Source organism: Struthio camelus, chromosome 3, assembly GCF_040807025.1.
Source record: "Struthio camelus isolate bStrCam1 chromosome 3, bStrCam1.hap1, whole genome shotgun sequence".
Classification (NCBI taxonomy): Eukaryota; Metazoa; Chordata; class Aves; order Struthioniformes; family Struthionidae; genus Struthio; species Struthio camelus.
Window position 1 is genome coordinate 67,328,708 of NC_090944.1, and position 27,026 is coordinate 67,355,733.

General features: G+C 36.5%; 1 protein-coding gene across 1 annotated transcript in view; it reads right to left on the minus strand.

Moving 5' to 3' along the window:
• The window catches only part of TRDN (triadin), a 238,734-nt gene that overhangs the window by 55,922 nt on the left and 155,786 nt on the right, over nucleotides 1-27,026 (minus strand). Inside the window, exons 21-28 of the mRNA XM_068938174.1 lie at nucleotides 25,660-25,707; nucleotides 22,324-22,347; nucleotides 20,695-20,745; nucleotides 20,131-20,181; nucleotides 14,920-14,967; nucleotides 12,056-12,106; nucleotides 11,393-11,443; nucleotides 2,269-2,298 (exon numbers count right to left, since the gene is read on the minus strand). Of these exons, the coding sequence (XP_068794275.1) occupies nucleotides 2,269-2,298; nucleotides 11,393-11,443; nucleotides 12,056-12,106; nucleotides 14,920-14,967; nucleotides 20,131-20,181; nucleotides 20,695-20,745; nucleotides 22,324-22,347; nucleotides 25,660-25,707 (354 nt within the window). The remainder of the gene's footprint in view (nucleotides 1-2,268; nucleotides 2,299-11,392; nucleotides 11,444-12,055; nucleotides 12,107-14,919; nucleotides 14,968-20,130; nucleotides 20,182-20,694; nucleotides 20,746-22,323; nucleotides 22,348-25,659; nucleotides 25,708-27,026) is intronic.

The window sequence follows — 27,026 nt, forward strand, 5'->3', positions numbered from 1 at the left end:
ACTTTGGATAATGAGCCAGTCACTTTAGAACAATGGCTGGTCACTTCTGTGATTTTTGCAGCGGGGCGAAAAGTATTGTACCCTTAAGCAAAATCAGCAAATGTTGTCCATTTATTACCAGTCAGAGATATACACATCCAGCCAGGGGCAATTTGTGCTAATAACTGAATAAGCAAAAATAAATAAATAAGTAAAAACTGATGATACTCAGAGTTAGCCACTCACATGCAATATTTTCTGTGTGGGGCTAAGAAAGGGTGTGAAGCTAAATGTGAAAGTTGGAGAGTGATATGTTCATTTTTAGCCCATATTAGTTCTTCCCAGTTACCCAGTTTATTGGATTACTGCTGAAGACAAGAACTTCACTGAATGGCCAGTTTTCTGTAGTTCCTGGAAGATATCAGGACCAGCCTGTTCTTTCAGTGCTATCCCTTTTTACCTTGCTGGCAACGTTAGTTACAACCTTAAAAAAACAAACGGATGCTTAATCCAAGAATAACTAAAATTATGCTATTAGAAGAATGACCAAAGCTGACTTTTCATCAGCCCGCACATCTAAGTTTCTGTGAAGCAGCCTCGTGGTAACTTCCAGCATAAGGTGCACCTTGCCTTTAGCCAGGTGCTTGAAAATACTTGTTGGCAAAATCATTTTAATAAATTAAGGAATGAAAGAAGGTGATTTTTTAGCAGAAAATATTTATAAAAAAAGAAATGAAATAGAAAGAAGTCCTTTCATTTTCAAAGAATATTCATTAAAAATGTACCTTTTAATGATTTCTTTTGAGGAAGATTATGCTTAAGGGTAGAAAAAAATCCTAATCCACGAAAAAATGAACTAAGCGGAAGCAGCAAGTATTTCAAACAAATTCCCTTGATGTTTCTGTGTAAATGAATGGACCCATAACTCGTAGCAAGGCTCACAGCAGTAGCACTCTTCCACAGCTAGCAATTACCTCATTCCTTTCTTTCCACTGAGGATGCAATAATCCATGTGATAAATTCAAAAGTGTGACCACAGCAAGCGTTGTGATGTCTGAGAACCAATGGCTGTAAGAGTGACTGCCAGTTTTCTGATTCTCCCTGCTTCATGGGCTACTTTTCATGCCTCAGTTGTTGCAAATTAATCTTTGGACAAAATATATTGCTTGATACCTACTAAGCATGGTTGTTTTTGATAACCAAAATGAGTTTTATTATTTCATTAAACATATGAGGTGAAATTTTGGCTCCAGTGGAGTGAATGGGAATTTTGCCAGTAACATCAACAGAGCCAAGATTTCACTCATGAGTTATTAATACAGTTGAGACTACCATTTTTTTCCATTTTGGTTAACAACTCTGTATAGGAATAACAAAAAAACAAAAAAAAGAAGCAAGATTAAAAATCACTTCGTGAATAGACAGGTTGATTCTATTGTTCAACTGCATGAATCACTGGAGTTCTAAATCCTTTTGAAATGACAAAAGAAAAAAAAAAAACTGTCAGTAAACTTCAGAAATAAAGACCCAGATTTGCTATCATTTACTCAGTGCTAAATCTCAAACAGCCATCTGAAATCTATGGAAAAATTCCAGCATTGTTCCCAATTTAATGAGCAACATATGGCTTATCAACCAATATACTGCTATACAATTAAATATGTTAAAGAAAAATGCTAATATTTCATTCTTTTTGCAGTTGAATTATAAAACATTGTTTCACTTCAGCAAATGATATTCTGAAAGACAGCACTATAAGAGATATTTAGTGTCTGATAAACATGGTATATTTATGTTAACCTGTTTCGAGTAATGTTTTAGGTTCTGGTTCGGAGTCGATTTTTATACCAAATATTGAACTGTTAAAACAGCAAAAGAATGAATTCAGCAATGTTTGCGTTCATGTTACATACATATCTGAAAAGAGGAAATTAAATGCACCTAGGAAAGCACATTCTGCAGAGAACAAACTGTCAGGTCAGCATACATAGTGCCCTGGAAGTTTTGTTCTCTTTGCCAAATTCTAACATGATAACAAAAGCCTTTCATTTTCTTCCCAATCAGAATGATAAAGTGTCTGATACTGGGCTGTGTTGGCCTGCAGTAAAAAGGAGCTAACAATACTGGAAATGACAACTGTGTTATCACAGTAGGACTAGATAAAGCCAGCTGGTGGTAACACATGAGGTGGTGTATGTCATCACAATTGTATCAGTGAATGGAAGAAACATTTCTCACAGCAGTCAAAGTCTGAAAGACACTTCACTCAAGTGAAAATAATTGATTTACCTTTCTTCTCCTCTTCCTTTTTCACCACAGCTGAAATGGAAAAAAAAAAAAAAACAAAATATTTTTTCACATCTAAAGTTAATAATGTGCAATACTAGCAAGAATAATTTAAACACCTATATATGAGCCTTTTACGCAGGTGTCTCAAAATATACATATGTTATACCACTACATAGAGCCACTACATCTCTCTACCAGATGAGGAAATTGATGATCAGAAAGATGAGGCATTTCTGTGCAGTTACCCAGCTCTACTACCTATATGCAGAGAAGAGAGCAAAATCCAGTTTTCTAGATTCTCACATTTAACTTTAGTCACAAAGTCATCTTTCCTCTCAGATATTTAAACTTGAACTAGAGACATGGAGTATTTTTTCAATTTTTTTTCAAAATAAGCAGCTATGACGAAAGATAGGCTGGAATAAGCAGGGAAAATGGGGAAGGAGAAACTAGAGGAAGATTATAAAGCATCAACTATTTCAGAGAATTATGTATTTTTTTTTTACTGCTAAAGCTCCTAAGAATAAACAAGCCATCAAAAACAAAAGAAGAAGAAGAAAAAGGAGGAGAAGAAAACACCTGAAGTCATGTTTAGGTATTGAACTCTAACATGGGGAATTGCAAGATCTGGGCATGCAACAATCCCACTTCTGAGTCCCATAGCATGAATTTTGTGGGAAGGAAGACTGGACACACAGACAAGAAGGGAACTCCAGTTAGGTCCAAGTCTAGACAACTGGGAATGAGGACCCCAGAGCAGGCTGCAGCATGAAACCGTATTCAGTTTCTAGAGACAGTTTAAAAGTCCACCAACACCTCACTGTGAGATTCCAATAAAACATTGCCTGCAGCAGCAAAGGATACTGTGAAAATGTATCAGTATTTTATTAAAAAAACAGTGATACCTAAATGGGAGACCAGTATCTGAATATCTGCATCTGTAGATTACTTCTGCAATCCTGACGGAGCTGAGCTAAGCTCATACTTCAGTACCTTTGAAATCCATGCACTAGCCATTCTCCGGTCTACATTTATAGGACTAAGACTTCTAAAAATGTAGTTACAGATGCCACTTTCTTTTAGAACACGCCTCCTAGAAGTGGTGATAATGATCTCCTCTGCCTTAGTTTAGCACTTTCTAGTATTTTCTGGCAAAAGAAATCGGAGGGATTCAAATTCAGAGCCCTTACTTCTCAGAGCCCTGCAAGCACCAGGCTTTCTGTATGACTGGACCTGTTGAGTTACAGAAAGTGGAAGGGAAACATGCAGGAGCAGACCTTCCCTTTGAAGAAGTGCCATGGTGCAGGAAAGAAATCAAAAATTATGAGGTTGAAGGAGGGAGTGAGCACAGCCTCAGATGCTTACGTTTTGGGTTTGGTTGCTGATCTCTGATTCTTTGGTTTTCTTAAGATGAAAAATCCTTTTGTTTCAAACTGTTAGTACATTTGGATAAACATATCAAAAAGGAAAACACTTAAAATGAATTGATATGCCATCTATTAATGGCCTGAAGCAAAAAAAAAAAAAGAAAGAAAAAATGTCATATTTCAATGATTTTTCATGATTTCTGTCTTACTCTTACTTGAAAATTAAATAATTTTCTAGTATCTCAGGGATGTGCACAGTAGGGGAAAAATTGTTTCATGCCTAGAGTTAGTGGAAAGAGGCACATAGCATCCAGAATCTGGTCCTCTTTGCAGTCACTTTGCTTTCATAGGTAATGTACATCAAACAGTGAAGAATTAGATCTGTGCCTTTCATAAGGCTGTCATTACAGAGAATTTTTTATTTTGCCTCACCAGAAACTGTGGTAGAAGTCTCAGTAGCTTTCAGAAGTCACGCTTAATATTGCTACCACGAAGTGCTTTGGATGGAAGTCCAAATTAGCAGAAACCCCAGATATGGACACTCTGAGCAGGGTTTCCCAGCTACTGTGCAGTGCTATTCTGGGCTCCTCCTGCTTTCTGCCCAACCAATTCACCACATTTCTGATTCTGAGATGAGGATCATGGGCAGAGGTCCATCTGCACCTGCCACTATGTGTATGACTAGCTAATTTCTTTTCTACACACAGAATGAAAAATTATGGTGCTATTATAAGTTATTGTGACATCTGTTTGAATTTTCACCTTGGCGACTATTTTTCTGAAGGCATGTACTGCAAATCTTAGGAGAAAGAGAAGACCTCATTCTGACTACCATTGCCAATAGCATTGCTCTGGTCAAATGCTGTTATTCAAACTTAAAATGACAAGGAACAAATGAAGAAGAACACAAAGACCATTAACATTGCTCTTCCAGAAGCTGAGCAACGTGTTTGTATTTGAAATGCAACAAAAAGATGGATAGATTAGCCAAGGAATTTGGTCTGCAATTGATAAAAAGCCAGATTACCTGCTGAGTACGATTGTGAGTAATAAATCTTAGCTGGGCAGGAAAGGACATTAAATAAAGTAGAATGATGAACTAGAAATTGTGATGTTCAGAGATATTCTTAGCTGTGTTCTTTTTTTCTTGATTGTGTGGAGAAAGAACAAATTCCTAAGCTAATTGTATTGCGCTGTACTGACAAGAGCTATCGTTAGCACTTGTATTAGGAATTTGTTCCTACAAATACTATTCAAATAGGACTACCTTAGTAGTCTTTAATCACAATTACTCCAGCTAGTCACCTGTCTTTCTTTCCTAGACCCTTTCTAACTCCAAATCAAATATTTCCAGTTAATATGGCAAAGTATATTTGTCAAGGATACAAATCCCATTCTCAGGGATAATGAATCCAGATTAACTACTACTCTGGAGACCAAAACTGAACACCATCATTTTTTATGCTTTGAGGGAAAATAATAATAATAATAATAATAATAAAATAAGGTCATTATTACCAGACTAGGGGTGGAGATTGTTCAAAAAAATTTCAGTGTGGTGGGAAAATAAAGGTAAATTTCTAGCAGCGGAAATTTCACAGAACTGTCTAAACATAGTAAATAATTTCTTGAAGAAAAAATATTTCGAGTTCAGGATGATTGTGCTGTTCCTAATTTGGATCACCAGCAGTGCTTTAATTCCACAGATAGTGACAACTCTGAAGGACTTTTGTTTTTTTTTGGAACTGTCTAGCAAACAGGAACATTTCGGGAAATCTTGAAAATGCCTATGGTATAGTGAAACCATTTCCTACCCAGCACTAGTCAGGTCCACGTAGCTTTATAACTGAGCAGTATCCAGGAGCAGATACTTCAGAAGGCAGTTTGAAAACAGTCAGTAAGCGAGTATTCCACAAATTTTCCTATTGTTTTCTTACAGAAAGAAATTGCATCCTGAGGCATGAAATTTAACTTCCTTTCTAAATGTGCAATAATTAATTATGGAAAATTTGTCTAACCCGAATTTCCATATAAATATCCAGTTCCTCTGTGATTTTTTTGAAGAGCCCTTGACTTAGATTTGTGGTTTTCAGACCTATCATGATCACGCTAATTAATCTTGAAGGTAGGCTGAATCTTTCCTATTTCTCCTTCCAAGAGGAAACTTCTGTTGTTCTTTCCTAACCTACTCCAGTGCGACATTATCTTTGAGGGTTTTGCACACAGCACTCCAGACAAGTTGCATCTTTGATTTATACAAAAGCATTAACATATTATATGCATTTTTTTCTCATGTGTCTGCATATGGAGGAAAGTTCTTCACTGATCTGTCTATAGTAATATTTAAGTCCTTTCCTGAGTTTATATAGTTAATTTAGAGTCATATCCTTTTTTAATATTTTCCCTCCAGTATATATTAAATTCCTTTTGGTGATAACATTTTCTTTGCCATCATGATATCCATTCACCTCACATATTTCAGTGCATCACAGTCCCTTCTGATCCTGAAGTCTTTAACCAATCTTATGTCAGCTGAAAATTTTACTATATTACTATTTCCATCTTTTCTTGTTAATTAAGGAATATAACAAGAGTCCAGACATGGAACTACACGAGATTATTCTGCAAACTGGTTTCATAAGGAAAAAGAATTATTTGCTTTCTCTCTCTTAATCAGATATTGATTTCCCTCAAAGCTATCTCTCTTAGGCTACAGCTATTTAGTTACTGCAGTAATTCCTGTACTGGAACTTGTCAATGGCCTGTTTAAACCATCCCATAAAAGCTGTGCTCATGGCTTTATTTAACTGTTCAAAGACATTTATTACAAAGACATGATTTCCCTTAGTAGAAACCATTTAGAGAAGACTCTGTCATGTCACTCCTCAGATATTTATTGTTGTTCTGATTTTAATTATGATTTTACCAATTTCCTGACTTTTTTTTCCTGAATAAATTAATTTAAACTATAGTAAATACTATGCTGAAACACCTTGAGATATTAACTTTTTAGCTGAGGTCAGTGGAGTTTTGTCTGAGTTCTTTCATTTATTTTAGATTTAATCACGTAAGTTATGGTAAGAGAAGATAAAGTTTAGAATCATCAAGTGTCAAGTACTCTGTGATAATACTCATGCATACACTCATATGCTGAAGTAAAAACTACCTCATGTAGGCAGCTACAGCAAAGCAGCTGGCATTCACTAAGTTCATACTGTCTTTACTCATCTCACCATAACTTGTCCATCTGCTCATAGCCTGAGAAGAAGGTATGATATTACGTATTTAAGAAATATATAAAGTGATCTTTTTTTCTCAGGTCTTTCTAACAGATATTTTTATCTACCTCCTCTACTGTTTCTGAGTTCAGAATTCCTCTTACCCATGTCAAAAGAAATTTTAATCATGTTAAGAAAACATAGTTAAATGAACCAGCAGAGTGAGCAACAGAGAGAGAGGAGAATTTAGCCTTTTGAGTTGGCTGGAGCATCAGTGTTTGGAATGAGTCTCATACATTAGCAGGAAGCACCTTTCCTGCCCTTTCCTTCCTCTGGTTCAGGTTTTAATGAATAGATTTTTGAGAAATATCTTCTTATTTGGTTACCTTCATATATTTTATTATTAATAGGCAGGGAAGATGCTGCAGCTGAACTCCCTTGCATAACCTGACTGTCCTTTTTTGGCCTAATTTATAAGACCTAGCTGTCAGAGCTACTAAGAAAATTTTTATTCACTAGATATGCAAAAAAAGGAAAAAAAGTACAATATTTGCTTCATTACATTTAAAACTGGCAATGCATTAATAAGAATATATAAGCACACTGTGTAGAAAGAAGGCGATACAAGTGTTCTAATTCTGCTTCAGCACAGACTATTTTGCTTCCAAACTTAATTTTGTTTCAGGGAGCTGGCCCATGGATATCAAGAACAAACCTCATGGACACTTTTGGCTTTGGAGAAAAAGTAGAAGTCATTCAGATCTCTTCTCTTTGAGACGCCTGTACAGGGGGCAGCTTTAACGAATTGTGCTCTCAGAGCATAGCGCTCACCAGCATTAGCAACAAAAAGTCTGAGGAGTAGTGGTTAGACCTTTCACTGGTGAGAGTGGTCCCTTATCTCTTCTCAGCATGAAAGGATGCAAATCTCTCTCACTCGCTTTCCAGAGATTGCCCAAAAGACAAGGTATTTTTGGAGAAGGGCAGTTTTTCACTGAATCTGTGCAGAAAAGAGCGCAATGCTCTTGGTACTAGAGAATGGCAATAAACCTGAGGGATCCTGACTCTGCCTCACCTAGTGAGAAGCAGATTGCCCCAGTCAGAGAGAGTCTTGGTTTCTGGTCTCAAGTGTAATGTGAAACAAATTATATTATGTAACTAGAATTGTGTTTTATTGCATGAGCATGTATGAATACATGAATACATATGTATCCAGACGTTTCAGAGAACAGTTATGCAGATCTGAAAGACGTCGTTTTTATTACTCTCTGCCTCTGGGACATACTTCATGTGTCAGTAAATATACTGCCTTTTACTAACATATTCTGACTACTGCATACATATTTCTATACATACACATACATGCTTTTCCTTGTTTGGTTTGGATATATTTCCTTAAAATAAAAATAATAAAAAACAAGTATCCAGTGACAAAGAAAAAGTTACACTTAATAATTTGTAGTAAAATTTGCCTCATCTTTAATGTATATGAACTGTTTTTCAGAAATAAAATTTTAGATCCTTCTGTTTATAAAATGGTACTCATTCACATTATGTATTTCATTGCTGTTTTTTTCTTATTTTCTGATGTGTATTTAAAATTGTTCACAGGTACATGCTGAATCACAACGGGAATTCTACACCTCCCAATATGTCTCAGTCTTGATATTTGTATATATGTCATTTGTCGGTGTTTGACTTTTACGCTATGATGTTTCCTTTAAGTATTCGGCATGGACAATGTTCAGCAACCAGGTCTGTAGTGGATGATGACTTCAACATGCTGCCGCTGCATTTTTTATGCACCTAATACATTCACCTTACAGTAAGGCTCTCCATTATTCAGGACTTTCTATTGTAATTCTATACTCGGCTTGTACAAACCTGACTTTCATATTTCAAAAATGTATTTTTCTTGACAGAGAGCGTTTTACTGTGGTCACTTCTATTAATGATGTGATTTATACTGGATTTGACAGGTCTATCTAAAGTGGCAAACAATTGCTGTTTCTCAAGGTGCTTTTATGCTAAAATGAAATGTCTGTTAAAAAAGCTTCCTGTGTACTCTCAACAGGCTGAAAAGAGAACTGGTGCTCACAAACGTGACCTTTTGTTTGCACTTCCTTACATGGCAGTGGCCACAAAATTTCTGGAACACTTTCCCCTACAAAGGCTTTTCTCAAACTGTCTGCCTGATCTATGTGACATGTCACTTATCATTGTTAAGAAAGAGAGATTTAATGAAGCACAACATCCCACATGGATGCTTAAAGCCACTTTGCGCATTGGGGTTACAATCTTCTGACAAAATGTCAATGTCCTGTCATATAAATTCAGTATCATTGAGTTAGTTGTACTTGCTTTTGAAAGTGCTGCATTCATATGAATCCCAGCAGCTAAGAAATGGCTTATGAAGATCTGTCACATGGAACAGAAAAGACAAAAAATTTTTAAGAACCTGGAGCCACTGAGCTGAACCTCAGTCTTCAAAGTTAGCTTGTATAAGATTTGCTGTGTCGTGAACTTTGGTGACTGGAAGATGACTGAATCTCATAAGTTTTTAGGTCATTTGACAATATACACGTGCACAGCCTGAGATCTTCCCATTCAAATTACACTTTTCTGTTGAAGTTTTGCTCCAAAGGCCTTGAAAGATCTGCAGCTCTGCTCAGTCCAGCCACTATGCAGATCTAAGATAACATAAGACTTGAAAAGAAAGTGGTAGGCCTGACAATGGGTTTGACAGGACATTCTGCACTAAACACTCAGAGCTTGGGTCTTGACAAGCTGTAAGCTATAAAACAGGAAGGTAACACAATAACACTGGATCTTTTATCTGTTTTTTACAGCACCTTTATGGTTAAAAAAAAAAAAAAAAACTTATCCCGTGTGGGGCAGTCTGTATGATGCAAAACTTCATTGGAAATATAGCTCATATTTTCTATTGCTATAGTACAAGGAAAATCTTACATGTGTCCTATCAACTAGTATGGGAATAGAACATTCCTTTGCTTGAACAGACTTAGTTTTGGAACAGGAAAGGATCTGTTACTGACTAGTTGTATTGGCTGGTCAAGCTGAGTTAACTCATTTTGAATATTTGCTTTTTAGTAAGGTTGCATGGGTGTTTGATAGTTCACTTAAACTAATTCTGTAACAGTGAATCTACAAAAATTTTACAGATATGTGTTATTTATTTCTATTTTTAAATCTTTTGTAATAAATAGGATTACACTTTTATTATTATTAAATTTAAATAAACATCACTTCAGATATGAGACCTGAAATATTTGTGGAGAGCAGAAGATAGAAAGTAGATAGAAAATGCAATAGGAATGCCAATAATCAGACACTAAAAGGACTAATCAGTGTTTTTCTCCTTATGTACCTACCTGTGTTTCACAATTGCAAGAACTTAATAGGAAATGCATTGGCCTGCTCACTTGAAGCTCAAAATCTAAAAGCTGCATTATATTAAAACCAGTAATCAACAAATCAAACAAAAAACACACTTCAAAACTCTCTGCTGACTAAAGCAAACTGAGAGAGAGGGTACAATAATAACCTTATTTTTCTATATCTTTGGCCTTGGACCAAGTCCGCTTGCTTTGACTGCTTTAAAGAGTATTAAAATATTTAAGCTCTAGTTCCCTTCATAACACTTAAACCTTTACTTTGCTTTAGAATGGTATTACTGTGCAAAATAATAGCTGATTTCTCCTGTTCTACTACATACTTCCTACCTGTATTATGCAAAATAAAAACTTCCAAATTTTGGTCTTTCATAACTTTGCTAGAGAAAATATTGCTCAGAATTTCTAATGATCCTTAGGGAATATGTAAAATACGAAATAATATTATTCAATTAGCCAAAGTATTTTTCAAAAGCAATTGGAAATTTGTAAGACTGAGTACTGTTCCTGTGGTTCAAATGATTGCTATTAGTTAGTAAGTTATTACATATTCTTATCTATCTATGTTAAATTATTTACACATTTAACCTAAGAGATTGCTTTTTAATAAGCAAGTGGTATTTAATCAATATGCAAATAGAGTTAAAGTAAATCTAAGTCTTGTCTGAATTAAGTTGATATGAGTAAGTAAATTTGAAAGTGTTTGGTTAATTAGAATTGCAATTTTATCATTGTCTAAAAATACCTATTTTTTAGAGGTCATGTACTATATATTACAATTGATCTTTATTTGACAGTTAGCATTGATATTTTCAATGTAAGGTAAAGAACAGTAAAACAATGCACTATAGAAGAAAAGTGAAATATACCCTGAAATGGAAAATTTATAGGCAAAGATAACTTTGGCGGCTATGGAGTACTACTGTTGTTACTTCTTATATAACCTCATATGTATCTGTCATATATTACACAAGTAAAAAACCAATAGCATTGTAACAAAGTATGACATTAAAGGATTTTTTGGATGAGAAAGTGAATAAACAAGAATTTCTTTGGGAATGCTTGAACAATAGATCTATTTTCTCTACTAAATCTTAAGCTAAGGCTCAGCTCAACTTGGGTTTATTACCTTTTTCCTTTATGGAAGTTGAAGTCATCATTTCTTTTCCTTTTAAAGACTCTGAAAAAAATATCACACACAAAAATGGAAGCAGCAAGTTAGTAAAATACTAATATTACTGTCTACTACTACACTATACACATCTGTACTACAACAAATATGCCTAACATCAGACAAAGAAAAAAGTGCAAAAGAAGAGAAAAGTGTTAGGAATTTGAATTTCAGCTTACTTCAATAAAAGGTTCAGCTTAGGATTTGAAAGCAAAATGAAAATAATTTCTGTTAATTTATCTTGAAAAGATACTGCAGTTCAAACCGTGCTCTCATTAATGTGCAGCCTATCTTTTAGGTCCGTCATCTGAATTTAGGTAACGGCTCTGTTGCTAATTCACTGTCAGGAATAGACCAACATATCAGCAGGAACATTGGCTGTCCAGGCCAGAAAAAAGTTAAAGAAAGCCATAATAAAGATCATTATTTCATTATTTCTGAATCATATAAGAAGCTACTCATTCCAAGGTATCAGATCAGCTAAGTAAGAAGAAATTAGGTTTAGTCCCTTTTCACCAAAAACCTGTAATTCAAAGTATGTAGAAGCAGCACCGAGGTGCCAACAGACCCTCTCATGAGGACAACTGGTTATTTCCTAATGATGTTATGATGAGACGTTACCCTTTTCCTTCAAAACTGCCGGAGGCTTCACATCTTTTCTTTTACCAGGCTCTGGAAAGAAACATTTAACATTTATCAGAAGTCGGGTTAGAGAAATAAGATGACACATGAGAAGAAAGTAAGTCAGACAATTTTGATACACAGAGATGGAAAAAGGATGTGTTAATTAAATGGCTTTAACAGCATGGAAATAGGGAACAGGACCAAACAAAGAGGCCATTCGTTCATCCTTTTAGACTTGGATATGCAAAATTATAAAACTTTAATATACCATTAGTTTCTTTGTATTTGGAGGAAGCTGTTAAATTGTGTCTCAGGTAGGGAATGAAGAATAATAATTTAAAAAGAGGACAGTAATTCTATAGAGCACTTGGCATCAATGAATTTTTCTTTTGCTGAACCCAAATAAAAAATTAATCCGCATTGATACAATTAAAATATTAGGAATTCTGGACCTGAAAGCCAGAGGCTTCTGATAAAGGTAAGTGGGAGTTTTCTTCATTCAGGAGTGACAAAAGAACTGGTTACTGTATGCTTTTAATACCATAAAGGGCATGTGGATATTGCCTGCGAACATGATTTCACTTCCTGCCTATGTATAGCCTTTTAAAATCAGAGACAATATGGGTATAAAATAAGAGCAGTGTTCAGCCTCCAGAATATGTATTCATATATTTTATGTCAAGATGAAGAATCTACATTCATATATTTTATGTCAAGATGAATAGTCCAAGAACATAATTTAATCTTTAATTCTTCTGCAGTGTATGCCAAACTATTAAAAGTGATGAGAAAAATATTGAAATTCTAATTCTTTCCTGTACATAACGAGTGAGAGCTCAAGGACAAAATAAAACACTGAAGTTGGCTAAACACAGATAAAGAAAAAATGTGATTTCGATGGGCTGCTCGGCTGAAACAGAGGGACTGACAGCAATGAGAAAAGGGAGAATTCTGAGCCTCACACAGTGCCCTGGCTTCATTTCTGCAGTGATTTCACAAGGAATAATAAATTCTTCTCTTTTGGAGATACCTTGAAGTGCATTATCACATTGTGATATTTGTTTTCAGTATTCCGCCCCACTCCAGCTATTATCTGGATTTAATATACCCAGCTCCCAGAAAATTGGGACTTTACCACAGATTGGACCTAGGACATGCCTTTATAGCTCAGGAAGCGTGCACAATTCTCCTAGCCTTTTTTGTTTCCCTGAAATATTTGAGATGTTCCGGACCAAAAAGTAGGAAGTGCTATAGTTCTTAGTATTTGTGTTCAATATATGTCACAGTGCAACAATTAACGTTTTCTCCAAATAGGCACTATCAACCAATGCATGCCTTCTTTGGTGTGCACTGCCAGTAAGCCAGCCCCCAGGATCTGGAAAGATTAGAGACGCATACCTCCATCTTTGCCAACAAATCAAGAAAAAATTCCATTGACTTCTCTCAGTTAGAAAAACCTGAATCTGTCAGTAGCCTCAATCAGTCTTATTCTCAGTCAGACATATGGCTTAACTGTGGACTACAGATAAAGTCTATGGAATTTCCAAAATTTCCAATGTGCTAAACTGTCATATGCTAACAAATATTTCAAATTTCAAATGTTTCAATTTATTGCACTAAAAATGTATAATGATCCTTTAATACTTAATTGAGACAATTCATTCTACTTTATTGATTTACAAGAATGTGTAAATATTGTGAAGTGCAAAATCAGGCCAAAAGCTTGATTCTTCCCTTGCATACAGTGCCAATTTATCAAAGAATTCAAACATACACTTAACAATAAACACCCAGACCATTTCCTCCCCCCAAAATATTTTTCTCTCAAAATATGTTTCTTCTGTACTGTAATGTCTCCAGTCTTACGCCTGCCTATTATTATGGGAATGAGGTCAGGTACAACTGAGACTCAAAGCTCTGAAAGGAGAATTCGCATGAGCAACTCATGTGGATACCAATAAATATCAAACCAGTAAACATATTGAAACATCTTTTTGGTGGTAAATATCAGGATGTATCATTTTAATGTTTCTAAAATAATGCTTTCCAAATCTTCTATTTATTAGTTTCTAGGTGTCTGTAGTTATAACTTCCTTAGTAAATAATATGGTGCAGGAGTAGCTCATTAGGTTGAAGCAACTGTGCCTACATTTACATAGTATTCACTCTTTGCAATTTACCATCAATCATGTTCAGTCAGGTTCCCTGGCAGGACTGTCCCCATTAAACATGTGGTTCAAGGCTATGCAAAGCAGTAATCACTATTTCGGACCACTATGTCTCTCTGAGGGGTAGGAGCACATTGGTTGTGTGCTTGGACTTGTGGATCCGGTTCAGTTTCCTCCAAAAGGAATCTAGTCCATGCACATTGAAGCCACTCTGCACACACAACTACTGCAAGGAAAGCGATGGGATGTTCACATGATTTGCTTTGACATTACAGTACTGCTCGAAATCACAGTTCTGATGAAGATATAAGAAATGAACAGGTGAGTTAAATAGCTCTTGGGATGTGTGTCTCTCTCAGAGCTATAAAAGGAGTCTAAGGTGACTCTCTGGGATTTAGACAACTCATTTTTGACTGATAAATGTCCAAACAAGGTATAAAAATGTATTTAGTATTTATCTCAGGATGCACTAAAAAGAAACCCAGATGTAGTTAGACCCAAAGACATACTGGTAACAGCTCCTAAGAGCACTTAAATTTGTTGTCAGAAACAATGCCATGGATAAAATAAAATAAACAGGAGAGAGAATGAATTTGATTTCCTATTATCGTCTACTTGCACTTGAGATATTTTCCTGTCATTGAATAGTCATTCGGATATTCACTTGCTGAATTTCTTAATTTCTTCACTTACCTTTCTCCTTCGCCCCCTCTGGATTGGGATTTTTTCCTTTCAGAGACTCTGTAGGGAGGTAATTAAGTTTTTGAGACTTAGAAGATAGGACCTTCCTTCTAAACTTGAAAGAAAAACCAATAAGTTATTAAGCTCAAGATGAAATTCATGAATGTAAATGGATGTAGCTCTGACATTTCTTTCCATCCTCTCTACTTGATCTGGGAACACCCTACTTTTTCTCAAACGCAATAGCATTGGTTATTATAGGTCAGTATAACTATGGACACCTCCACAGAAAGAAGCCAGATAGGGGAAGGGTAAACTCAAGTACTGCTATAGGACTGGAGATTCTTAGGGCCTTATCCAAAATTTCATGAAGTTTGGAAAAGATTCCTCTATTTTCTCTGACGTACTGAAGCTCCGTTCTTTGCCTTAGTCCGTTAGGGACCATGCATTTTGGGTCAGCAGGTATGGGAAAACATTCATTACACTGTGTAAACAGTTAATACATGACACTTTCTGAAGCAATAGCCCATTGATGCCTTAAGTGTGTGTGTCAGTGAATGCTGGGATGGAATTATTTCTTCTGAAGTGAGGAAATAATTTCTTAGCCTTATGAATGTCTATGATTTGAGTGAGAGAATATTACAGCTTGCAGGGTGATAAGCAGACCCAGTTACATTCCATCTGGCCTGATATACACCTAAGTGTCTAAAAAAGCTTCATATTATTTACAGTAAATAAAAGAATTCCAAATATTCAGTAAAAATATATTAAGCTAAGAAAGGATCCTTTCCAAAATAAATTGAAGACCTGAACATCCTTCTGGCTGCCATAGTACCAGCATGTGATCCCACTTATCCATCTGGCTTTTAGTGTGATTTGTAACAGTATAACTTCTCTTCCAATGTGGCTGAAGCCTTCATAGAAGTCACACCACTGAGAGACAGATACTTAAATTAGAAGCCTAATCTCCACAGCAAGAGGTAGGCTCCTTCAGAGGACTGAGGGCAAGCTTCTAGCATGAAGACTCTGAATCTCTTTGAAGGAGCCTCTGTCTGCCCCCTGTGCTGACTGTATAGGAAGCCTAGACGCAACAGCTTCCCGTTGGCCGTTTTGCCTAGCCTGTCTGTGGTCTCAGAGGTTCAGCAGCCATTGTTACAACCACAAGGGCAATGCCTTCCCCTTGGGCTGAGGGCTTTGACCCATAAGTTTTTTTGTCACCCATCTACCAGGTCTCTCTGTGAGTTCCCATGTTTTGTAGCTCTTAAAGGAGGTTCAGCACCTTCAAAATTTACGACGTGAGCACTAATGCAGGACGCTCTCCACCATGCATCGATGTCTCCTCTCTGTGAGCCAAGGCTACAGAGACAGGCAATGCCAATTCTCTTCCAGAGAGCAAACCTTCATCTTCAGGGATTTAAAGAGGGGCTCACTGGAGGCTGTGCACACTTTTGCTGTTGACTGACCACTTCCCTGCTGGTCCCAAAAGAGAAAATGCAGTTGTCTAAATGACGGCATTTATCTCCATGCTTTCATCCTGCATCCTACTTTGTAGGTGAAGCCAGAGCAGGACAAGAGGATGGTATAGAAAGAAATGTCTGCAGCAGCATGTGAACCCTTCAGGATGAACATTTAGTCTTCATGCAAATGGCAGAATAAATTAGGAGGCAGAAAGAGGGGGAAATCTTAACTGAAAAGTCACTGATTTTCAGTCCCTTCTGTTTAAGATCTGTGGGTGATTTCCTTTCCATGTAGGTGATTGTCACAACATAATTTTCTACTTTTAAAGAAAAAAGTGTGCATTATAAGTTAAGATGAAAACATGCTATAACCCAGTTGTTATTTCATTTTACTTTTACTTTTACTTTAAAGGAAGCAGATGCATTGCAACACAAGTGCAAATCAGCGCATTTGTTTTGTTCAATGACAATGTGCTATTATGTATATGGCAAGAAAGAAATATACACTACTGAATTATTTCCCCTACCACCTTGGCATAAAAATAAATAGACCTATTCTCCACACGTAAGTGACATAAGAACAAAATACAAAGATATCTCAAGACACAAAAAAAAAGCGAACGAGGAAAAAAGGAATACTCGTTTGGAAAACAAATCATGCAATGCAGAGTCAGAGTGAGTTTACGTTGTTTATCTGTACAGCACACGTGTTGTCACTTAAGCAACTCAGTATAGTGCAATTTCAATGGCTTTCTTGGGAAAAAAAATCAGTGAGGAGATATGTATGGTCTATTATGAGCTTTAAGAGTTAGAGACTCTGGATAAATGAGTTTATACTATGACTAGCTGGCTAAGATAACTATCAAAAAGACTGCATGGCATATTGTCCCTCAGAGTTTCCTTGACCTCCCATTATTTGAATATACTCATGTGAATGGAAAATCAGCTATTACATTAATTATTGTAAATGGGCTTCTTTACCTCAAGAAAGAGCTAAAAAACTCTTTAAATTCAGAAACAGGCTTGAGATGCCCTTTATCACAAGACAATAGAAGGAGTTATATATATATATTCTTCCTGTGTTCTCCTTAATTGCTGTCAATAAAACCAGATTCTAAGACTGAAGATAATTTATTCACCTCATAAAATAGATACAGTAACATTGTGAGGTTATGATCTATAGAGTGTCCTAGTGATCTCTCCAAATTCAGACATTTATTTTTCCTGTTTCTGCTTTAAATAAAAACACTATGCAATAGTTCAAGAAAGATAGCCTATTTTATGATAAGGTGTTTTGGTCCAGGTAATATTTCCCTTGCTTATTCAACCAAACTTTGCCCATTCTTCAATCAGAATGAGGTATGATGATGCTTCTTTTACTGCAAAAGGTGCCAGGGGAAGATTAGTCATCACAAGTTTTTAACACTTCATGTAAAAAAGTTTCTTTATTTGGTTTTACAGGAATAGTAACAAACTGCCTAGATTCATAATTAGGATTTGTGTGCAGTTTTAAAAACCTTACTTTTCCCTGTTCTGCGATATATTTTAAGTGACAAAAAAAGATACACTTTAAAAAGCAGATTGTAAGACAGTAAGTTGCTAAGAGTGAGAAGAAGGCCCCATTAACCTGATTAAGCTTTACTGAGGCCCACGGAGGAGCCTTGCACTGGTAATGGGCAGGGGAAAGAGTGACACAAAACTAAGGTTTTGATTAATTTATAAACTATAGTTTGGGTAAATGTGGTATGTAAGTTGAGAGGTTTATCATGCTGAATATATTTTTTTATAGTGGAATAACCAAGAAAGCAGTAGGCAAAGTACATAGCCTGGAAATGCACCAAGATTTCTAAGGATTTATTCCATACAGCTAGGTAGGTTCTTCCTATAGGCTTTTGCTGCCAATATATTTTGAACAGAGCTATTTAGCTGTTTGCAGATAGCTAATCAACACCCACATTGTCAGATACTTAACTGTGACGTCTGATGTCTATTACGAGAAACAGTGAGGGCTGCATCAGTGAGTGCTCTCGGGAGCCAAGGGGATAGGTTCGGTAGGGCTGGACATCAGCATTGCTGCAGCCACTCAGGAGACGGTTGGACCTTTACTGCTATATTTGGCGTTGAGCAGTAGGTCAAGACCTTGGCTATTCGTAGCAGTAATGCCCTGGGCATATATGACCTTGTATTACACGAATAAAACACTGGAATTTTTATAGATACTTTTGCCTTATTTTCTTAAAATGAAGGAAATCTGATATAAAGGAAGCCTGAGCTTAGTGCTTAACATAAATTCCTGTCTACCCCTTTCTGAAGCCTGGGTGGAGAAGGTTTAGTCTCCTCTGCCAGGTTAAAAGTAACTGTTAAGAACCTGGTGATCGAAGTTGCTGACCTCTTGAGAGTGAGCGAGCCCAGGAGCGAAAAGCAGAGTCATGTGAATTGTGCAGTGAAGAAGGACATTGCACAGAAGAATGGTCAGGGCTTGTAAAATCCTTTTTCCATCCATTCTAAGTAACTCTTGCCAAAGATGAAAAAAGTTTTGGGTGTCCTCCCTTTTTTTTTCCAGTAATCCTTTGAAAGGAGAAGCAGGCTAAGCATTTCTGCTCCAAGTAGATCAGAAGACCCCTTACTATGTTACAGAACAACCACATGAGAGAATTACATTTTTTTGAAGTACAGGCAATCTGTGGAGAGGACTGCAAGACCCCAGAAGGGTTTTGATATACAGTTCTGGTCCAACTAACTAATCTCCTGTGAATGGGACATGCGAACATTAGGAGCAGAACACACATAGAAAAACAATGCAGAACTAAAGTGTTTGCAGAGTAATTATTTAACTATATTTTAATTTTAATTTATGCATAAAGAGGTGATTAACTAATGGTTGCCCAATTAAATAAGAGCATGTGAGTGAGCATGGTTTCCAGGAGTTTGAGAATATGTCTAGTGATTAAATCATTCCTTCTTTTACTTTACATTTTTTCTTTCCCTTTCCCACGGTGCTACAACTGAACTTTGTTTAGCTCTTTGTTTTAAACAATACACAGTAACTGTAATTTAGAATAAATATGTTCATATATACGTTTGTGGTAGATATTTTTATCCTGTTGCACATCTGAAATAACAGTTACCAGTAAATAACTTCACCTTTTAAATATAGCTACCTCTTAGAAGGAAGGAAACAATAAGATGGGTAGAAAGTACCCTGTAAAACAGTGGACAAAAGGACACTCAGCAGAGCTGTCTACTCTGATCAAATGGGGGAAGGGGGAAACATTGTTGATAAAACCAAGGAAGAATATAAAGATTCAGACAAACTTTCATGTCTCAGATGATTGACTGGATGAACCTATGAGGTTTTAACTAGAGCTTTCACAGAGCCCAGAAGGCATGTTACCCAGCTATATGCTACTGCCTTACTTTATTGATCTTATGTCTACAGGTTTAGGTAAGCATTCAGTTCAAACCTTGCTAATAATTGGCTTCTGCTTAACACTTTGTATTGTGCAGAAGACAAGGTTCTTGGCTGTAACTCAAAGTGACTTTATCTAACTGATTTTGTGGCTTCTGAACATTCTGGCTCACAATATTCCACTTATGTCTTTTTTGTTATTCCTTTTTTTTCCCTGTGTAATATTTCAACCAGCTAAATATTGAGAACATATTTTATACATACAGACAAGATCTCTAAGGGCTATTTTAAAAAGAATATCTTCATTCTGCTTTGTGTTGTTTTAAAACAGTACTATAGTCTATTGCGTATACTTACCTTTTTCTTTTAAAGCTGTAGGATTCTTTTCTTCTTTTTCTTTAGTGTGCTCTGTAAAAAGTAATTTATTAATCTTCAGGTTGGAGGGATAAAAGGTTAACCTCTAATATCTCTGGGCTGATTAATTGAATTTTTGGTAGTTTCTAACTAAGCCATGATACCAATTTAGTGTGCAGTGCAAAGCATTGGTTTTGATCTCTTTTAGCATGCGAACACAGTGAAACCACGAACATTCTTAGCTGTGATGCTTAACTGTACTGTGTAAGGAGAACACTCAACAATTGTTTCACTTTGCAATGTATGATAGTAAATGTTAACAAGTGATTCTAAAATCTGAGTTTGGACTTCTAAATTTTCCTACAGATATTCCACATTACCAGAGCTCTCTTTGTGATTCTCATTCAGGTAATACTAATTAAGCTTTCTCATACATTTAGCAATACATTATTTTACTCTTAAATTCCTAAGCTATAGTTTAAAAACAGAAAGGCGAAAATATTGCAAGCCTTTTTCTCCTTGTACGTATATCTTTGGGTTTTATGCAATTTTGCTCTGCTGTGTTACCTTTGTCTTTTGTGGCAGCTGGAGACTTCAATTCTTTCTCTTTTCCAGGATCTGTAAAGAAGTAATCACAGTGATAAAGTGACAGTCAGAAGCAACAACTGAGTGAAACTACAAATTTAAATTTCAAGAGATAATGAAGCATCTCAATGATATTACAGACTAACTATATTTTAAAAGAATGTAAGAAGGTGATAAGCAGGGTGATTAGAAGAGTTGTACAAAATATGTACAACTTCAGTTCACAAGGAGTTCAGTCTACTAAATGCCTTTTATTGATTTAATTATGAAATCAATAATATTTACAAGCTTCAGTAGCAACATGCCATGGGACAAGGACATTCTTTCAACTCTTATAACTTTATTGTATTAAAGATCTCTTCTTCCACCCTCATCATGTCTCAAGCACCTGCTTTAGAAGAACCTCTGCCATCCTGCTCCTACTTTCAGATTTCATACTCATCGGTTTATGATTCAGTCACTCATTCTCAGAAGCAGAAAAGAAACAATTAAGCGATATTTAAATATTAATGACATAAATTAGTGCTAACAGAAATGAAATGCAATGAGAAGGCTGAAAAACCTGTCCTTTCACATTACAGAAGATTCCAAGAGGGATTCTGTGTTCTGTGCTATACTCTGTGCAAAAGAGAGGAGACTGGAAGAGACAGGATCTTTCTTTTAAGTGTTTTTGTGAAATCCAGTTCAAATACGGTTTTGTGATTAATCTAAGTAACATTGATAACGATACACTATTATGTCATTAGCATAAGAAATCAGCTACTGCACAATATAAAACCTTTACGTTCAGGAGCCTGCCTGTGAAAACGTCAAGGTGGTGTGCACCTCCATTATAAAGACTACAGTCGCCCAGATTGCTTCAAAAGCCCTTACCTCAATGACATCTTTTGAAAAAAGAAAATTAAAAAATTCTGAACTAAAAGTTTACATCATTACTGTCAAAGCTTGAAGTTTCAAATAATCCTTAAACCAGGAAACCATTGGGAAGATGTTGCAGAAACTGGTGTCATCTCCAGGAGAAAATTTAACTTTTAGGATGACATGGCATGTGACACAGATGGTGCTGAAGGGTTTAAAGAATGACCCAGGGATAACTTGAAAATGGGAACTTAAGCTGTAAATAAGCACTGGACTGAACTTACTGAGGACTGTAAGTCTATTTTAATTATGGTAAAACGACATCTTGTTGCACAAATACTATGACAAGAGTCTTCTGTTACTTATTCAGTATTGATTCTCAGTGTTAAGCTAATATTGACACCAGACTACACAGCTGAGATCTCTAGTGAGGCTAACAGATTTGGGGAGAAGAATATTGTGTGTGAAATAATAAATACAAACATTTACAAACAGATTTTTAGTACATATCTTTACGCTTGTCAAGGAAGACTATAAAGTAATGGGGTCAAACTCCTTTGCCTTAAATACATTTTAATTTCTCTACTTATTTGTTATTACTGTTAATAGCTTTATGGTATTCTTTCTAGCTAAGTAACCATAATGCACAAATCTCAGAAACAGCAGTAGCTTATATACATTGTTTTTTCTTTTACATATCTGACATTGCTTTATCAGCTATAAGGAGAAGCAGCATCTGAACGTATAGCTTACTTGCTTGTTTCGTCTTTGCTTTATCTGAGAAAAGGAAAGGAAAAGAAAGAGAAAAAGAAAAATAGAGAAAACTTTGTTTTAAATTCCTGTCCTCATTATATTAGGATACATCTTCACATAGGAAATGATTTGTAATAAAAAGCAGCTAATGAAAATGTATTTAAAGAGATGCAGCTCCTAAGTGCCTAAATATAGCTTGACTCAACCGGTGCTTGACAGTGTATGTGAAAAGAGTTCATGGTTCCCACCTGGCATCTTGCAGACATGTGACTGAAAAACCCAATCTCACGTAATCTGATTTAACCAATGATAATTACCTCCTTTTTTAGTAATGTCAGATGTCACAGGAAGATCTCCTTGGCTGTTCCTCATTTATTTTAAGCATTAATTCACAGCTGCCTTATAATAACAGCCACTAACTCCCTGGCAACGTCCTACCACTTGTTCATGCTGTCCTTCGAACAAATAGGGTAAAGAGGTAAAGCATTGTCCATTCTCCAGACACTTCTGGCAGTTCTCTGCTTCCTGCCTTCTCACTCTGCTCCCAACAGATTGAAATGTTACATACAGCTTTGTTTTATCACTAACAGGAGATCAGTGAATATAAATGCTGCTACAGCCTTTTAGTACGTTTCTAGAAGGTAGGCGTTTGAAGTCAAAACCACAACTGTGTAACTGAACAATAAAATCTTTAAGTTTGAAGCCATATCACAATTGCTAAACAAAGAGGGCTGCCAATACTCCCAATATTGCTGCAGGTCTCACTATATATAATGCTTTTTTTAAAGCACAAATTCTAATTTTGACCATTTGAGAGTCCCTCTTCTTTTTGTCGTGTATTCTGGAGTATGATAGACAACATAAAAAGTGATGTCATTTCTCAGTCTTAAAGGCTCAAAAAATGCTTCTCATTTTAAAAGCAATTTCTTGGTGCATTTGTACTTTTCTGATTAAGGAAATGAGTTCTCACTTTTCCCCAGAGATTTCAGACGTTAGGGATAAGTGAATTAGGTACAGTTTTCTGTTCAGTTAGAGCTGCTTCTGTCACCTTACTTTTTTACTGTTCCAGGAGAAATATGAATATATGCAAATATTCAAAAAATGTCCTGAATTTGAATCATTTTTCTTTATATGATGAATGGACTGGTAGTAGTAGCTCAGTATGTATAGGGCACAGGGATGAGAAGCAGTCATATTTACTTTCTGAAAGTGTTTATCTTCACGTCTCTGCTCCAGAGGAGCTGAGCTGCTGCCAGTGCCTGGAAGAGGCTGCAGTGGTTGCTGCAAATAGATACTACATGTTGCTCTTTTGACTTGCAGAAACTAAATTGCTGCTGGCATGGGGAGACAGAGCTGCTGCTGCTGCTGTCACTGGAAACACTTTGTCCCTGTTTCAATTCCACTGGGGTCACAACCAACAGTTTAAAAAACAGCTCGGTGCCAACCATATGGTTTATACTGCACAGCCCATGCTCTCTATAGCACAGGTAAAATATTTTGCAGATGAAGTCCCATCTAATGGTGGCATTTGGTAAAAGAGACAAAACTTCCAGCAAACACCACCTCTTTGCTGTATGAGATGGCCAAATAGAAGGAAGGCAGTGCAGGTGACTGGGGAGCGCTTGTGCAGCAATGGGACACAACATAAGAGACACCCAGACTGACTAAGCCTGAAATTTAGGGCAAGGTCTTCCTAATTCTAACATTGTCTGTGATAACTAGCAAACAACTGACAGCTGCTGCAGGGTGCTTGCACTGGCATGAGTACTGCAGAGTAAAGCTGAAGCTGAGAAGCAAGAGAAAGGAAAGGGATGATAGCTCGAGTGACCAAAGCTACCACTGTAAAAATATATGTGTATAATATATACAAACATATTATACCTCATACTAAATGTTACTTATGAGTTTAGAAAAAATAAAGCATGGAAAGACTGAAAACACCATATTCATGATCAGAGCTCTAACTGGCATGTTTAAATATGAGTAAATATGGTAGATAATTAGTAGTAAAACACAGCTGATCAGAATGCATACCGCAGAAAGGAAGCCAGGGTTGACAAGCTTTAATTTTTACGCCAGTGTTTCACTACTTTGCTCCTTGCTATGCTATCCAAAAAAGTAGAGACTGCTGTTAAGTTTAAGAAAAGCAAATATGCATGATACAATGTTGAAATATATAATAATAAATATGAATGCAAACAATGTGGCAATGTTCAATGTGAGACCTGCTAAGAGGAAAAAGGGGAATTTCACTCACTCACTTTCTCACTCTCGTATGCACATACTCACAAGCACCAAGAAGGGCAAATCCAAACAGTCTATCCAGAATTTAGGCGGTAAGAAACATGTACCCAGACAGTCTATCCAGGGCTCCTTGCAATGACAAAGAGGACAAGCAGTGCTGGCTATCAGGTCCCCAACATATGTGCTAGGTATTTCTTAGTTTTGCCACTGTATGTTGGTGTCCTGTGTCTTTTTGTACACTTTAGGAGCTGAAAGTGATATGACCTTTTCCCTTTCCCTTCCCTTGTCTGACCTCTAGGATTTATTCACTTCCATCATTTCTTTACCTAGATGTCTTAAGATTCCAAACCTCTTCTCTATCTTCTTGTCATCATCTCTTAATAGCTTGAGTTTTTATTTTAACCCCTGTTACAAGCAGTGTAAACTGCCCACTGTTGTAGACTGCCCCTTGATTTTTCCACCCTGAGTGGCTGGGGAAGCTGCATGCAGATTCGATCTGTGTGCCATCAACACATGCCATTCTTATACCTTCTTCTGGTGCTTCCACACTCAAACTTTCCCATTCACACCTCATCCATACTAATCCTAACACTTCTGTTACAAACATCTATGAGTTCTGCTCTCCATTTTCCCTTTAAGCTTTTGCATACTGCAGTGGACCTGCTTGGCTCTTCATGGGGCTAAGGTTTCACCTGGGTTAAGGAAGGCAGCTCTGCTGAGTTCAGGCAGCTGTGCCTCATTGCAACTCACTCTCCAAGACCTAAAAGTAAAGGCTGAGTCCTGTCTAGGCTACAGAGATAGGAAAACTCATAGGATTTGTGGAACATAAGAGTGCCAGAACAGGAACCTCAAGTGAGTGGTTTGTTCACTTTAAGCTTTTTGTGGGGGCTGTAGTTTTGTGGAAGTGGGACAAAGCCAGGTTCCTGAAGGAAATTCTCTGTTACTCTAATAGACAGTGCAGAGCTCTGGTAGATACTAATAGAGCAACGGGCTTAAAGCTTGTCATCCAGCTGTCTGCATCTAAGGTTTTCCTGTTTGTGCCATTGCCTTTTGAAGAGAAATAGTGTCAAAATGCTTTATTTTCTTTTTTACCTTGCTCTGCTGCCTTTATTGTTTTTTCTTCCCTTTTTTCAGGTGCTGCTGCAAAACAAAGATAAAGTTTAAATAAGATTTCTAGTCAGAAGTGTTGCTCCAACAGCCAAAGCCTTTTTAAAGTAATTATTTGCTTAGAGGTTACTTTGAAGCAAATGAACTCAAAGTCTTGCAACCATGAGGGTAGTGGGTTTTTTTTCCTGATATATGACCACATAATAAATATTGTTGACCTAGCTTAAAAAGAAAAGAAGTAAAGCAAATATGGAACCTTTTTTCTTTCAATAAGTGAATTACAGTATTTTTTTTCTTGACCTCAAAAGCGACTAAGGCTAAATTGCAGTGCATGTCATATATCTGTGCAGGCAGAGACCCGGACACACAGGTCTCCACTTTGTACGGCCACGCAAGGGTTCCCCACACAAGTGAGGATTCCTGTTTACACCAGCAGAAACCTCCACTCTTCACCCCCGACACAGCAAAGCACTTCCACGTATTCTTAATCTTAAGCACATATTTAGTCTCATGGAAAGTAACAGACCATAGCCAGACTACATATAACAGACACCTAATTTAGTCTTTGCGTCAACTATGACTTTCTAAGCAGAAGAGAGAAGAGCAATTCAGATCACTTATGCAGCAGGGCTGCTAGACTTTAACTGACGACAAACAGAAGCAGACATAACTGCTCAAATCAGGATGTCTCAATACATCCAAATGACTATTCACAAGCTTTAGCTTACCCACTTCTTAAATTGATTTGTAGATCCTGACTGACAAGGGACAGACAGACAATTTGTTCATGGCTCCGCACTAGGAATTAAACGACCTAAGAAGAGGATGTGCAGGAAAGGAACCCCTTCAGATTTTGCTCTCTTAGAGAACTTACATAAGTAGGGGTATCTTTTATAATTTCTGACAATTTATATAGCAGGTTTGATAATATGTAAGATTTTTTGTGGATCACTAAATGCATTTAGAACAACATATATTTTTCCTCATCTAATTAAATTATTGAGGGACAATAGTCTTGAAAATATGTGAACATATTTGTTTAACTGTAAATGGTACTGCCAATGCTTCACTTCTGTAAAATCAAACTTTTATAGTTATTATGTCAAAGGGGAATAGCTATTTTTAATTTAAAAAGGTATTCCCTTGCAGTGTTTGAGACACAAAAAATGTGGTATTAATAAAATATGCTTCACTGACATTACCTAGTTTAGCAGAAGTGTACAGAGTAAGTAATTAGCATAAGCAGCAGGAGGTAAGTTGGACAGTAAAATTACTTCACTTCAAATGACTGATCTTGAGTAAAGAAATGTCTTTGCAACTACAGAGTTATCAGCACACAGAATCTACTCGGC